Source organism: Chiloscyllium punctatum, chromosome 9, assembly GCF_047496795.1.
Source record: "Chiloscyllium punctatum isolate Juve2018m chromosome 9, sChiPun1.3, whole genome shotgun sequence".
Lineage (NCBI taxonomy): Eukaryota > Metazoa > Chordata > Chondrichthyes > Orectolobiformes > Hemiscylliidae > Chiloscyllium > Chiloscyllium punctatum.
Window position 1 is genome coordinate 18,758,103 of NC_092747.1, and position 16,911 is coordinate 18,775,013.

The window sequence follows — 16,911 nt, forward strand, 5'->3', positions numbered from 1 at the left end:
TGCAGTAGGAAATTTGGAGGAAACATTTATCTAAAATTATTGTATGAATGTAGATCTTACAACCACAGGATGACAGGAAGTGATTGAAGGAAATACTATAGGTACATTTCAAGGCATATTAGGGAGAAAGGAATGGATCAAATTCGATGAGGCAGTTAGGAGGAAGCTTAAGTAGAGCATCAATACAACAACATATTTCTGTGCTTTATAACTTGGGTAATTCTTATGTAATCAAAACTACCAACTTGCACTTAACTTTTTTTTTCCCACATAAAGCTAAGTTGCACTTACCCAGAGATGATGAGGATGGTTAATGTAAGAAATGAAAATACGTGCAGTGGAGGTTGCAATCTAGAGATGATGTTAAGTCAGGATATGAGATGTTTTTAGCCATCATTTGACTTTGGTATTACTACACTTTAGCGATCTTGATAATAATATCCAGTTTTACTGCTCTAATTTTTCTAATTCTTAAAATGCATAAAATTTTACTCATGATTTTAGATGGCATTAAAAATGGTTCATGTTGTTTAATATTGTGGGTTTTATTTTTGCATAACTGCTGGTAATATTTGAAGATGTTTTTTGTTGATCTTTATTGCAGTCTTGTTGATTAAAGTTGACTCGATCTTCAACTTTTGATCCCACAAATTCAAACATTTTAAAAATTATTTGGTTATTGGGCCGTTTATAGAATTGTGCAGCAGTATGATAACACACAGATTTTACAAGTTTGGTGCCATGTATGATTTTACATGTCATTTAGGTGCTAGCATGATTCGGTTGGTAGCATTTTCACCTCTTTGAGTGAGAAGGTTGTGAGTTCAAGTTCCACTCCAGGATTTGTGCAGAAATGTCAAACTGTATAAATGCAAGATTTATAAAAGAAAATTGTAATGTCGAAATGGATTTACACATTGTTGGATTAATGACTCATTGATGCTGATTCAATTCTTTCAGGTTATACATGGAGCAAAGTGATTTCTATGAAAGATTCACAAGTGGAGATGTTAACGTGGATAGGTCCTCTGAATCAGTGACCTGCCAGACATTTGAACTTACACTTCGGTCATGTTTGTATCCGCACATTGAGAAACGTTACCTAGAATGTTGTGGAAAATTAATGCAAACTCTAAAGACTGATTACAAGTAAGAGAAATGTGAACATGCTTGCCTCATTCATTTAGATAAAGTGAAGTTTAGCAATTTAGTATATTGATTTAAGCAAATTGCAGTCAGTTTGAATTTTTTTCCTGATTAAATTCGGTGCGTATGGTACAACTTTGGAAGTATTTACTGAATTAATCATTTAAATATTCATTACATAGGCTTTGATTTTGAAGAAATAGACCTCAATGTTTATTTCTATGTTTAGTTCAGCTTTTATCATTCTTCTACAAGTTCACAAATGTTTAAAATTCAATTTTCTGGAGAATCTACTCTTGATCGATTAGATCTTCTGTTCTTTTCAACCTTGCTGGTGTCCTACACAGTATGAAGTCCCTGCTACTTAACTAGTTTAACTTTGTATATGAAGAATTTGAATTGCAACTCCAGTCTTGGTTAGCATTCAGAGTGACTCGTTTTAGGGGCAGATTTTATTGGAACACTATGCTGTGCAGTGTGCAGATGGAATTGAGTTTTCTTTTTGCATTTTGCATTCTGTCCATTTGACATAGGAGATGGATGGACATGCTGTGGTCAAGAAGATTGTTTGACCAAGAGGTTGTTTTGCAAAATGTACTAAATTGGAGGAAGGTACATTTTGATAGTATTGGGCAAGAACTCTCAAATCTTGATTGAGGAGGAATATTTTCAGGTAAAGGGATGGCGGGAAAATGGGAAGCTTTCAAAAGTAAGGGAACGAGAGTCCAGAAATAGTATGTTCTTGGTCGGGTGAAGGGCAAGGCTGGTATGTTTAGGGAATGCTGGATGACTAGAGAAGTTGTCGTTTTGGGAAAGAAAAAGAAGAAAGCATATGTCAGGAATAGACAGCAGGGATCGAGTGAACCCCGAGAAATGTTTAAAGGTGGGAGGTCAAAAAGGGGATATGAGATAGCTTTGGCAAATATGGTAAAGAAGAATCCAAAGGGATTGTACAAATACATTAAGGACAAAAGAATAACAAGGGAGAGAATAGGGGCACTTAAATATCAGAAAGGCTGCCTATGTGTGGAATAGTATGAATTGTGGGAAGATTTTAAACACGTAGTTTACATCAATGTTTACTGTGGAGAAGGATATGGAAGCTAGAGAGCTTGGGGAAATGTCCATTTAAAAATGTCGTATTTTAGAAGAGATGGTGCTGGATGTCTTAAAATGCATAAAGGTGGATAAATCCCCAGGACTTGATCAGGTGTTCCCTAGAACTCTGTGGAAATCTGGGAAATGATTTTTGGACCCATCACTGAGATATTTGTATCATCGATAGCCATGGGTGAGGTGCCAGAAGACTGGAGGTTGGCTAATATGGTGCCATTATTTAAGAAAGATTGGGAATGCAAAGTCAGGCAACTGTAGAGCGGTGAGCCTGACATCCGTGGAGGGCAAGTTGTTGGAGAGGGGATCCTGAGGGACAAGACTTGCATGTAATTGGAAAGGCAAGAGTTGATTAGGGATAGTCAACATTTATTTGTGTGGGGGACATCGTGTCTCTCAAACTTGATTGAGTTTTTTGAAGAAGTAAGAACGTTTTATGAAGGCATAGTGGTGGGCATGGTCTATATGGACTTCAGTAAGGTGTTCAACAACACTCCACATGGTAGACTAGTTAGCAAGGATAGGTCACGTGGAATACAGGGAGATTGAGCAAGTTGGATGCAGAACGGCTCAAAGGTAAAAGACAGAGTGGTAGTGAAGGGTTGCTTTTCAGACGGGAGACCTGTGATTAGGGATGTTGCCACAAGGCTTGGTGCTGGGTCCACTGCTTTTCATCATTTATATAAATGACTTGGATGTGACTATAGGAGGTATGGTTAGTAAGGTTGCAGATGACACCAAAATTGGAGGTACAGTGGACGGCAAAGAAGGTTGCCTCAAAGGTCAATGGGACCTTGATCAGATGGGCTAATGAGCGAGATATGGTTTAATTTAGATAAAGGTGAGGTGCTGCATTTTGGAAAGGCAAATCGGGACAGGACTTTACACTTAATGGGGAGTGTTGCTGAACAAAGAGAACTTGGAGTTCAGGTTCATGGTTCCTTGAAAGTGGACTCGCAGGTTTGACAGGATAGCGAAGAAGGCATTTGTGAATGCTTGCTTTTATTGGTCAGTGCATTGAGTATAGGAGTTGAGAGGTCATATTGTGGCTGTACAGGTCAGTGGTTAGGCCACCTTTAGAATATTGTGTTCAGTTCTGGTCTCCCTGCTATAGGAAGGATGTTATGAAACTTGAAAGGGTTCAGAAAAGATTTACAAGAATGTTGCCAGGATTGGAGAGTTTGAGCTATAGGGAGAGGCTGAAAAGGCTGGGGCTGTTTTCCCTGGAGCATCGGAGGTTGAGGGGTGACCTTATAGAGATTTATAAAATCATGTGGGGCATGGGTAGAGTGAATGGCCAAGGTGTGAGGGAGTCCAGAACTAGAGGACATAGGTTTAGCATGAGAGGGGAAGGATATAAAAGGGACCTAAGGGGCAACATTTTCATGCAGAGGGTGGTGCATCTATAGAATGAGCTGCCAGAAGAAGTGGTAGAGGCTGGTACAATTGTAACATTTAAAAGACATCTGGATGGATATATGAATTGAAAGAGTTGAGAATGATATGTGCCAAAAGCTGGCAAATGGGACTAGATTAATTTAGGATATCTGGTTGGCATGGATGAGTTGGACCGAAGGGTCTGTTCGCATGCTGCACATCTCTATGATTATATCTGTTGTGGAAAAAAATTCCACAGATTCATTACCCAATGATAGAACTATTTCCGATTTCATCTATGTCTTAAATGGGCAACCCTTTATTCTGAGATGATGCCCTCAGGACCTGGACTCTCCTACATGGGTAAATAACCTTTCAGCATCTACCCTGTCAAGTCCACTAAGAATCCTGTACATTTCAATAGTTGCCACTCATTCTTCTAAACTCCAATAGGTACATGCCCAACTTACTCAATATATTGCCATGAGAAAATCCCTCCATCCCAATGACCAGCCTCATGAATGTTTCATGGACTGCCTCCAACGTGTATATATTTCTTTGGATAAAGGGTCTAAAACTTTTCACAGTATTTTAGCTATGGTCTGACAAGTGCCTTGCATAGTTTAGCAAAATCTTCCTCCTTTTATTATACTCCATTTTCTTTGAAATAAAGGCCAATACTCTATTTGCCTTCTGTATTACCACTGAACTTGGATGCTGATTCATAGACTTAGGACCCCCAAATTCCACTCTTTGACAGCTTTCTGCAGTCTTTCCACATTTAAATAATAATCTGCTCTTCTTTATGGTAATATGCAAAGCATCACATTTCCCTGCATTATATTTGAACTGCCAGTGTTGCCTACTTGTGTAACCTGTCCATATCCCTCTGCAGGATTTTATAACTTCCTCAATACTTGCCTTCCCACCTATTTTTGCATCATTCACAAACTTGATTTTACATTCATTTCTATCATCCAAGTCATTACTATATACTGTGAATAAATGTAACCAGAGCACTGATCCCTATGGCGCTCCATTAGTTACAGTTCCATCTGAAAATGCCACTTTCATTACAATTCTGCCTTCTATTAGTTGGCTAATTTTCCATCCATGCTAATGTATTATAACCCAACACCATGGACCCTTGTCTTAATAAGTATCCTTATATGCAGAATCTTGTTGAATACCTTTTGGAAATCCAAGTATATTATGTGTACTGGTTACACTTTATCTGCCCTGTTTTGCTGTGTGAAAGGCAGGTTACCTGTTCATATATTTTTGACCTTGAAGTTAATGGAAGATTAGAGAATAATTGCTTTATCTTTTGAATCTTTTCTCTCGAATATGAAAAGGCAGCCAGTTTCAAACTCTCACCCCCTCTCCATTTTCATAACTAAGTGTCATCTTAATAGGTTTTAAATTGAGAATTCACCCACTTTGCCCTAATCAATCCTTTGAACAAATGGAAAAGATGTTTTATGTACTGAAATATAATAAATTCATTTCTATTTTTTCCTTTAGACTGGTAGAATATCTTCAAGCTATGCGGAATTTCTTCCTACTGGAAGCTGGAGAGACCATGTATGATTTTTATGTAGCTATCTTTGATAAAATGAAGGAGAAAGAATCCTGGCAACGTTTGTCATTTTTAAATGCCAGGTTACAAGAGGCTGTTGCACAGCGGTATCCTGAAGATAGCTCTCGGTACGTTGATGCTATTTTATGTTTATAGAATGTATTTCTACAAAAATATATGACCAGAACTACAGTCCGCAAGCATAAAATAGTTACTACTAAATCCAAACAAGAATTCAGGTGAAACCTCTTTTAGAGAGTGTGAATAGAATCTTTTAATATTCGTTCATGGGGTGTCGGTGTTGCTGGCTAGGCTAGCATTTATTGACCAACCCTAATTGTGTGGGGTGGGGTTGGGTGGTTTGGGGGGGGGGGGGTGTGGGTGGTTGGTGGTGCGGCAGTTACAATTCAGTCACATTGCTGTAGTTCTGCATCCACATGAAGGTGAGACCAGGTAAGGAATACTAGTCTACTGACGTTACTACACCACCTGCCCTGAATGAATGTGGAATTTGCTAACATGAGGAATAGTTGAAACAAGCAATGTAGGTATGGGGAAGCCAGAAAAGCACATGAGATAGAAAGAAACATGTTGATTGAGTAAGATAAAGAAGGATGGAATGAAATTTACATTGACCATGAACACCAGTCATGTACCTGTTGGACCAGTTTCTATTCTGTAAGTATAATACAGAGGAACCTTGACTATTGAGGGACATGGGTGGGGAGTATTTTGTTCAGATAATTGAATGCCGGATAACATAGTTTCACCAAGCATCGGGACCTTGTGATCTTGCTGGATAATCCGAAATTCAGATAATCGAATGCCGGATAATCGAGGTTCCTTTGTATATATTAAGAATATGGGGAAAACAGTAATATTTCTTCTATTTTCCTAAATTATTCAAATCAATAACCTGTATTTAATTTGTTTAAAATGTTATTGTCAAATTTAAGATCCCAACCTTAATCCCTGTAAAGAGATATTGAGAGAATCTCCATCGTACTTGAACTTCACAATTATTTTTATTAATTGTACTGCCCATTCTAAATATTCCCTTGAACTGAATAATTTGCTAAGTCACTTCAGAGGACACTTAGGAGGCATCCACATTGCTTTGAGTCTAGAGTCACATATAACCCAAAACAAACACTGTACACGCTGAAGAAATTCAGCAGTGTGACAGCATCTCTGAAGGAGTAATAGAGTTATGTTTTGAGAACAATATGTCTTTTCTTCAGAAGAAAATCCTGAAACTGAGGCTAATGTTCAGGACACATTGTGTCAAAGATAACTATGACAGATGGTGAAAATTGAGTTTAGTAAAATATCTGGAATAAAAATATTTGGTAAAGCAAATCTTAGCAGGACTTGCACACCTTAATGGTAAGATTCTAGGGAGTGTTGCTGAACAAAGAGACCTTGGAGTGCAGGTTCATAGCTCCTTGAAAGTGGAGTCGCAGGTAGATAGGTTAGTGAGTGCGTTGTTTGGTGTGCTTTCCATTATTGGTCAGAGTACTGAGTATAGGAGTTGGGAGATCATGTTGCAGCTATAGAGGATGTTGGTTAGGCCACTTTTGGAATATTGTGTGCAATTCTGGAATTTATTGCAGCATATCCTATCAGAAGGATGTTGTGAAACTCTTCAGAAAAGAGTTACAAGGATGTTGCCAGGTTTGGAGGGTTTGAGCTATAAGGAGAGGCTGAATAGGTGGGGCTATTTTTGTTTTTGGAGCTTCGGAGGCTGAGGGGTGACCTTATAGAGGTTTATAAAATCATGTGGGGCATGGATAGGGTGGATAGTCAAGGTGTTTCCCTGGGGGTGGGTGAGTCCAGAACTAGAGCACATATGTTCAGGGTGAGAGGGGAAAGTTATAAAAGGGACCTAAGGCGCAACCTTTTCATGCAGAGGTTGGTGTGTGTATGGAATGAGCTGCCAGAGGAAGTGGTGGAGGCTGGTACAAATGCAGCATTTAGAAGACATCTAGATGGGTATATGAATAAGAAGGGTTTAGAGGGATGTGGACCAAGTGCTGGCAAATGGGACTAGATTAGGTTAAGATATCTGGTTGGCATGGACGAGTTGGATCAAAGGATCTGTTTACCTGCTGTACATCTCTATGATTCTAAAATCACAGTAGTTTGAACAGAAACCTATATGGTTCACTTTAGGGATGGAAATCTGCCATTCTTAACTTGTCTGGCCTGGCCTACATGTGACTTCAGATCCACAACAATGTGGTTAACTCTTGCCTGCCCTTTGGGAATTAAGGATGAGCAGTAAACACTGACAATATTTAAACATTCTAAACTTTTTTTTTAAAACTTGTGACTTTTTTGATTTCAGAAATTTAGAAGCAGTTGCATTCTATGGACCGTTTGATTATTTCTGTTTTCATTTTCACTGGAATTTCTTCACACAGTTGTTAGCCATATATTCAGCCACCTTTTTGCTACCTTTTTTTCAGAACAGATTTCACGCATTAGGATAGAATTTGCATTTATTCAAAACTTTTGACGTATTCCAACACATTAAAGCATTACACTGCCAATAACATCTTGATCAGTAATGTTACTAAGGCAAATACTGCACTGGTTATTACAAAAAATGCAAATGAGATGAAGGGCCCATTAATCTATTCTTGATGCTGGTTGAAAGATAATTGTTAGGCCACAGAGAGAGTTACATGCTTTTTAACTAGCTCCATAGGGTTTTTATGTCCAGCTGAACAGATGGAGCTCAGCTTAATTCTTTATCTGAACAATGAGACATCAGCTACTGTAGTATCAATTTGAATAAATTATTCTGCAGTTAAATGTTGCCAAAAATGCTGTCCTGCTCATCTACCATTTCCACTTTGATAGGTGATGCTTCCCTGGCTCAGTATGTGGAACTCAAATACAGCTAAAATAAAATCTCTCCTTGGTGTAGGACAGGGCAGCTGGCTTTGTTGCAAATAATTACTTGCGAGATACCAATATATTCTAATTGGTCAAGCTGTTAGACTGGCAGAGTCTCCAGAGCTAAAGAAAGGCCATAGGTTGATTTTCCCCTATAAGGTTTGAATGGGCAATTAAACATCATGCGCGTGCGCGCGCGCACACACACACACACACACACACACACACACACACACACACACACACACACACACACACACACACACACACATACACACGTTCCCCCAAACCTTAATCACCATGCCTTCTAAGAATTCATTTATGAAAAATCTGATTATCTTTTTTAAATGGTGTGACCATAGTTTACATTAATTGTGCACCACCTTCATAGAAGACGACAGAGGATTCCTTATCAACTATGATGTTATTTTCTCCTTGCCCAAGGTCTATTAAAGATCAGGATGGTGGGAATGTTCTTTTTGCAGTAGTTTAGAAACTTGGAAAGCAAACTGAAAAGGTACCTATCATATTTTGCAGAGTGTTAGGTTTAGCCTTTGTGGTGTGCTTGAAAGTCTCTTAGCAAAGTGAAATATTCTGAACAGAGGGTAATATTTACCTACTATGGTGCATTTGAGCTCTCATTTATTATTTTATTCTAACAATTAAATCTGCACATTTTTCCCTTGGAAAAACTGCTGTCATTATTCCTATTGAGAATTTTCATACTTTACTTTGGACTTGTGATTTTGGTTATAGGTTGTCTATGTATTTGGAGAATATAGATATTGTGAAAAAAAGACTTCCAGTACATTCCATCGATGGTCTCACATTGAGTTACAAGGTATGCTTAAGATTTCTTTACCCTGCCCTTCCCCAGATTTGGCAGTAAATTAGTCAGTTATACTGGTTGATGTTCATAATGCTACATTTTTTAAAAATCTCATTTTCTTATTTTTTAAACAGGTTCCTTGGCCTGTTGATATTGTTATCAGCTCTGAATGCCAGAAGATTTATAATCAAGTGTTTATACTTCTGTTGCAAATTAAATGGGCCAAATACAGCCTAGATGTTCTGCGATTTGATGGTAGGTTTAGGTTTCAGTGTTGAGTTTGAAAATGTTACTGGTAGCAATATGTCTTTCAATGAGCAGATTTTGCACCAGAAATTGATTTAATGTAAAAATGCAGATTTGAAGCACTGCATTATTAATGTCATTGATTTAATTGAAATGTTCTCTTCAAGAAGAAGCTAATGCCTTATGACATTGCTGCTGTGAAATCTGGTGACTAAAATTCACACATCAAAAGCAAAGTCACTTGTGTAGATTTTTGCTTCAATTCATAAATTTGTTTCTGGCCAAGGAGGGAAAGACACATTACTGGTGTGGCCAGTGCTAGTAAGGAAAGAAAATTATATTTGTCCTCCCAATAATCATGGATGTGGGGACATTTCAAACATTTTGTCATCTTCAGATGCAAATACTGTCTTTTTGACCTGATACAGCTGTTGCCAACTGCTATCCAGTAACTGCATCTTTACTTTTTACAGTTTCATTCCTTTGTGGTATGCTGCATTGTAATGATGCCCAGCTGTACTCTGTGACTGACTGAGGCTGCTTCAAAAATATTGTGCATTTTTTTTGTAGAATCTTAAACACATTTGGTTTTGTACTGGATGCCATTTCATGCCTGGAGAGGATTTACATTTTCTTTGAATCATTTCTAACAGTAAAACCAGTCCAGTGGTATATTTTTTTTTGCTATGGTCAACTGGAAATGTAAAATTTGTTCCACGTTGAGATCTAATCTACTATGCCTTTTAGTCACCATTGTTCCAATTATATATTAGATTAGATTACTTACACAGTGTGGAAACAGGCCCTTCGGCCCAACAAGTCCACACCGACCTGCCGAAGCGCAACCCACCCATACATTTACTCCTTCACCTAACACTGCGGGCAATTTAGCATAGCCAATTCACCTGCCTTGCACGTCTTTGGATTGTGGGAGGAAACCGGAGCACCCGGAGGAAACCCGCGCAGACATGGGAGAATGTGCAAACTCCACACAGTCATATATGATGCTGATAGCTGTTTCATCCAGTCTGTTCAGCTGTTAACCCGTTTGAAAAAGATCTGATAAAGGTTAAGAGAAAAGCTCTCAATTTTGGAGGTATCTTCAGTTCCGCAGTGGTCATTGTTTCATTTGATTAGTACTGAGTCATGCAGACGAGGAAGAATACAAGTTGCATGTTTGATCTATATTGAGTTAATTGATCTCAGCTAGAGATATATGATGTGAATTATGGATTACTGAGAAGACAATTGCCCACCACCTATTGAATCCCATCCAAATTCAAATAATTATCTGATACTCTATCTGCTGCATGATTGATGACAGACAATTGACTCAACAATTGGAACTCAATGTAAGTTGCCATTGTTAGGCACACAGGAAACAGAAATGGGTGGAGGAAGAGAATATCAGATATAAATTGGGCCAGAATTTGGTGGGTTCACAGCGCTTATCCTTATTAGTATGCTCTTTTCTTACTTGCTACAAGCTCTTTATTTAAAAAAGTTGCAAATCAACGCTAATTACAGGATGTTTTGTGAGCCTCAGAGAGTTGCTTGCTATCCATCTCCCCTTGAGGTTCAACAAATTGCTGGATTTGCACTGTGGAGGTATAAATTAATTCATCATAGAAGGCCAGGGCTGATTATTTGAGTGCAGAATAGTCTTCTCAATTATGAGGTTTATATTTCTGCAACATCGAAGGTTCCAAACTAAACAGTTGAAATGAGTACGTCATCTTCTGCAAATAGTAAATTGTTGGTAGAGGTTCATTTAAATTTGATATTTTTGTCCCCTGCCTGTCTCTTATTATTTCACTCTCAATCCAATCCTATTTTCACTCTCTTGGTTTCTTTCTGCATATGTTTTGAATCTAATTCACTTTGTTCTCTTCTGTTTACTTTCATTTAAATTTGTTAACAAGATAGGCTTTTGGTCCCTTTGCTTTCCTTTGCAGCAATTCGCAGCACAAAAACAAATGAATGCTACACTCCGACTAATGGCAACATACTGAGAGGCCTTGCTTCAGCAAATTCTGGGCCATAGGCATTTATAGTTCAGGTGCAGGACTGTATTATAGTAAAGTATATAATTATTATTTATCAGTTTTTACATTTGTTTTTACAGAACCTATTGAAGCTTATGAAAAACCACAAACGACGCTATTTGAGAATTCCAGTTCGTCATTTAAAGCATTGAAGACACCTGTTAAACAGCAAATTCATAGGATGTTTCTGCTTAGAGTTAAACTCATGCACTTTGTCAACAGCCTGCATAACTATATAATGACTAGGGTAAGACAACCTTTGGTAATAAGAGAAAAGGATGAATACATACAGTAGGCGGGAATCATACATTGATAATTGTGGTAAAAGTTGAGAAATTCTGTAGAAATTCCTAATTTTTTGTAGTAATCCAACAAGCCTTCTGTAGTATGGTAAATGTAAATAGACCATATTAGTATTTTCAAGTAATGTTTCAATTTATGAAGTATATTTTGTAGAATTAGTACATTAAAAATGGATTTTACTTTAAAAAATAATGTCCTTTATGTTTAATGCTTTGAGCTTTTACATTTGAAGTAAAATCCAAATATTTTTGTTTCAAAATGTCACTTTAAAGTTAATGTGTTTATATATGTGGCTACTGAATAACTGTAGCTGAAACCAGTTGCTGCTTAATATTTTTCAGATATTGCATAGCACAGGTCTAGAGTTTCAGCACCAAATTGAGGAAGCTAAGGATTTGGATCAACTAATAAAAATTCACTATCGGTACCTGTCTACAATCTATGATCGTTGTTTACTTCGGGAAAAGGTGCGTTTGCTTTGAACTTAAGTTAAAAAGTTTTAAAGGCAGATACTACTTGTAGAACAAATATTGGTGATGTTTAATTCACTAAGTTATCAGCATGCACTCAATTGATGAACAGTTGCTCCTCTGTTCACAAATGTGAACAATGAGTAATTTTTAAATCAAAATAACAAGCTTCATTTGAATCTGGCTATTGTATTTTATCTCCTATAACATGAACCAGCTGTAGTATTGTGTTTAAACCATTAACGTCAGTGTTTTGGAATTTCTTTCAGATAAGTTTTGTGAAGGAAGCAATTATGAAAGTTTTGAATTTGGTGCTTATGTTTGCAGATCGTTGGCAGACTGGTTTAGGAGTTTCAAAGTGCGTAAAGCTATTTTCCTTTTTTTTGTCTTTTGAGTGTTCACAGTAGTTACATCAAATTACTTGGCTGATCTTTTATTCTTTTCATTGGTTGCACAGGTAGATGTAAAGTAGCACAGTAGTAAAGTTGCACAGGTAGATGCATTACTATGTATTTTTCCTAATTATTTTTCTGGTCACTATATATGCTGCAGTGATAGATTCAGACTGCGTTTGCTGTTTTGTGCATCAAAATTTCGAGCTTAATTTTAAAATATCTGTACCTGATTACCATTGAACTATGTTCTTTTCAACTTATAAAATTCTGGTATCCAGTTATTGGGGGAAAAAAGGGTCCAAATCATAAATGGTTTGGTGATAGCTTCATTGTTTTTAAGAGGCTGCCTGAATTTAACATTCTCATTTCCGTGGTGATCTTGTCAGGGTTTATTTGGTTCCAATAAAATTTTAACAGTTCTATATTACTTCTTGATTGTTGTACATTTCATTTCATAGCTGGTACTATCAGATTTGTTGGAAGCTGGAAAAGTTGAACTGAAAGCATTGCAATTTTTGCACTGAGAAGTGAGAAATGATATGGCATTCCAGTCTAAAGAAATAAATGTACCTATAATATCTTTATTCCAGAAACATTTGTTTTAAATGGACTAGCAGGTAACTGACAAATTTTAAACTTGATAATTTCATATTCATGACTTTTTTTTATTAGAATTGAATCTATTGAGAAGATGGAATCTGATTTCAAAAATTGCCACATGTTTTTGGTAACAGTATTAAACAAAGCTGTTTGTAGAGGATCGTTTCCTCACTGTAAGTGCACCTACCTTTTTTTTAAATGTTTTGGTTTTATGTTAGAGAAGGGGATTTGGCAAGGATCTAATGCTCTTATAAAAGGAGGAGGGAAATGAGGAAATGACTGAAAAATAGAAGAAAGCAAAATATATATGACAGAAATTTATTTAATTATTGCATTGCCACTTTGGAACTCAGTTCTTCAACATATATGAAAGAAAATCTGATGGGACTAGTTTTAGTTCAAAACACTACAGTGAAGAAATTAGTTTACATAGTGCTGTTTCCAATCATTATACGCAGACCTCCAGCAAAGAATGTTATGCAGCTCACAGTGCTGCCTACTACACAACTTAAACTTCTTTCATGTTTGAAAAGTACAGGTGCACAATCCTTTATCCGAAATTCTCGGGACTAGCTGGTTTTCGGAATTCAGAATCTTTCGAATTTCAGAATAAGTGACAGTTTGATGGTGAAATTTTTAAAAATCTTACTGAAGGACAGACTCACTGAGTAATACAGGCCCTAAGACAGAATTGAGGCCTGTCAGTGCTGGGTCACACCCTCCCACATTGCATCTGAGTGACACGCATCGAGTGGGTGTGGAGTTGGGGTAACTGTTTGCATGCCAAACAACCTTGTTAATGAGAAAAAACTTCACGAGAAACCTTCGGGTTTTGGGATTTCAGATAAAGGGTTGTCTACTTCTACCAGTTTGATTAGCACAGTGACCATTCTTAGATCCTACCTTCGTTCTGAATTGTTTCAGACTAAATATGGAGTGTGTGATGATACTATGGTTTTAGGTGCATTCTGTCCTGGCTTTTGTTTGTGGAGAGGTTTTAAGACCAAGGTACCAGTTGCCTATTTGAATCCAATAAAGTAGACAGCTTGTGTGGCCTTGGATTTTTTTTTTTTTTTGCTAAGATTAGAACAATAGAAGCAGTCTGAATGGGTGAGGTCAGGCTCTCACAGAAGCAGGATACTTCTCATAAAGCTCTTGCATTTAATTTTGTATCTGTGTCCCCTTGTTCTTGACCTTTCCACTATTATAAAACTCTATTTTGACTTACTCTGCCCATTCCTTTATAACTTTAAAATACTTTTACCAAAACATACTGAAATATGCCATATTTTAACAAACGTATTCTCATTTCTTTCAAATTTTTATTTTGTATTACAAGTTCCTAATATCAGGCGATCTTGTAGTAACTCTGGAATTCTAGTAATTAGCTGGAGGGGCCTGTGGTGATGAGGACATAAGAAATCTGGCAAAAACTTGGCAGAGGGAGTTTAATGTAAGAAGTGTGAGGTCATACACTTGAGAAGGAAGAATCAAAAGACAATGTTATTTCTAAAGAGAGTGACTTCAAAAACCATGTAGTGTAGAAGTGTCTGGGGTTTTGTTTGTGCATGAAACACAAAAAGGGCTAGCATGAAAGTACAGCAAGTAGTTCTGGCAAATTGAATTTTTGCCTTTATTGCTTGAGGGTTAGAGTTTAACCTATAGCAAAATCTTGTTATAGCTATAGGGGGGTATTAGTGAGGCTGCACCTGGGATACTGAAAACCCTTTTGGTCTACAGTTTATATGTAGGAAAAATATACTGGTATATATAGGCAGTTTGAAAAAAATTCACCATGCTTTTTTCTGGGATGAACAGCTCAACAAGTTAGGTCTATTTATTCACATTTAGAAGAAGAGGGGTGATCTTACTAAAAAGTATAAAATTCTGAAGAGACTAGACAGGTTAGATATTGAGAAAATGTTTCCTTGATTGGGGGAATTTTGCATTAGGTGACAGAGTTACAAAATAAGGCGGTATTTATTTAAAACTGAGTTGCAAAGGAATTTCTTCTCCCAGAGGATGATGAATGTTTGGAATTGTCTACCACAAAAATAGATTGCAGGAAGTATCTAAATAGCAGATAGGCAGATTTTTGAAATATTGAAAAGTTGAGGACTATGATGAGTTGACATGAAAAAGAATTGAGGCCTAAGGTAGATCAGCCATAAATGGTAGGTTAGGCCTGAGGGCCCAAATGGCCTGCTTTACCTATTGCTTGTGTTCTTCTGTAAATCTATGTTGTACAATTCTGTATTGTCTCAACAACATTCTACTGGCTTGCATTACACAACCAAACACATGAAAAGGATAGTTGTCTATGATGTTAAAGAATAGTGATAAAGTGTGTGACTTTGCACATGAGTTTACATAGGTAATACATTTCATGAAATGTAGCTGAATTATTCATATTAACAATCAAGTACAATTTTAATTGCTTTGTATGTTTCGTTGTCACAGTGGAGTCTCTGGCATCATCTCTAATGGCAGGAATGGAACAAAGCTAATGGCGAACATCATGAATATACCTGGATAAATCACTTCATCAGAACATTTTGTATTCTGAATGCATAATACTGAAACTAATAATTTTCCATCTCTGAGCTCATTGTTTTCAACTCATCCAGACTAACAAATTGTAGTTTTCAGTGGTAATTTATTACACAAAGCCTTCACCAGCTGTGGCACAGGCCGAAAACTTCAAAAACGTTTGTCCAAATAATTCCATAAACCAGAAGGTGTTTAATCTGTTGCAGAACTTAAGAAGTGAACTATATTCGACAGAACATTTGTTTCAATTAATGGGATGGCTGTCGGCTGTTGCAACTGTATTTGTTTTTGAAGTAAATTTTTAAAACTGAAAATGTTGATCATTCTGTTGTTTTCATTAAGAATCATGTAGTCTCAGTGAGACAAGTATCTATTTTGTTTATCCTTTATTGTTAGCTGATTGACAATAAAAGCTATTTGACTTACAAAATGAAGATAATACAAAGTTGACCGTAAAACTGTCATAACAGAAATTGATTGAATTAATAAAGTTTTGTTGTGATCCCAGCACAAAACTGTAGCTGTGTCTTCCTGCATTTCTCAGAGCCAATGAGAACAATTCTAATACTTAATCAATAATTTAATATATTTTGGGCAAAAAATGACATTTCTCTTTCCATTCAGTGTTCAGGAAGTTAAAAATAAGTGGTAACAGTTTATATGTCTTGTATTTGTCACCTTGTAAACAGAAGAAGTTGAATGACCTGACATTACATACAAATTGACCAAAACTTGGCAGTTCACCAGCACAGGAGCCTTTTCAGTTGTTTATACTTGTACAAAGACTCCTTTTTTTAAACCTAAAAGGAAGTGGAACTCATTATCTCTCTGGAGAATAAAGAACAAATATACCATTATATCCCTTAGCCCCCACCCTAAATTAAGTATACTTTAAATAATGTAAGAGATTTGCAACAAAATACAAGAATGTGATTGCTTTTGCTTCCAATGATCTCAGTGAATGCTGGAGCAGATGCAATGAGCTGAATGGCCTACTTCTGCTTCTATGTCTCATGGTCTTAAGACTGAGGTGTTCATAACAACCTTTGGCCAAATGTGGCAAATATATGATCCATCTCTGGTTCCTCCAGATTTCCTAGCATTACGCATGCCAATCTTCAGCCAGTTCAATTCACTCCATGTGATATACAGAAACAATTGTAGGCACTGGATACTGCAAAGGTTATGGACTCTGACAACATTTTAGCAATAGTATTAAAGACGTGCTCTAGAACTTGTTACACCTCTAGATAAGCTGTTCCAGTGCAGCAACAATTTCTACTGAACATGTGAAAAATTATCCAAGTATGTTCTGTACCCAAAAAAGCTGTTCAAACCTAACCCATTAATTACCCCA

General features: G+C 36.9%; 1 protein-coding gene across 5 annotated transcripts in view; it reads left to right on the plus strand.

Moving 5' to 3' along the window:
- Positions 1-16,069, plus strand: part of tubgcp5 (tubulin gamma complex component 5) — a 74,225-nt gene extending 58,156 nt beyond the window's left edge. Inside the window, exons 15-23 of one of the 5 annotated variants that reach the window (XM_072576962.1) lie at positions 961-1,149; positions 5,161-5,343; positions 8,873-8,957; positions 9,080-9,200; positions 11,317-11,483; positions 11,881-12,006; positions 12,279-12,367; positions 13,077-13,177; positions 15,465-16,069. In XM_072576962.1, coding sequence (XP_072433063.1) covers positions 961-1,149; positions 5,161-5,343; positions 8,873-8,957; positions 9,080-9,200; positions 11,317-11,483; positions 11,881-12,006; positions 12,279-12,367; positions 13,077-13,177; positions 15,465-15,511 — 1,108 coding nt within the window. In that variant the 3' untranslated portion in view covers positions 15,512-16,069. The other 4 variants (XM_072576965.1, XM_072576963.1, XM_072576964.1 and 1 more) reach the window with 4 other exon arrangements.
- The last annotated feature ends 842 nt before the right edge of the window (positions 16,070-16,911 follow it).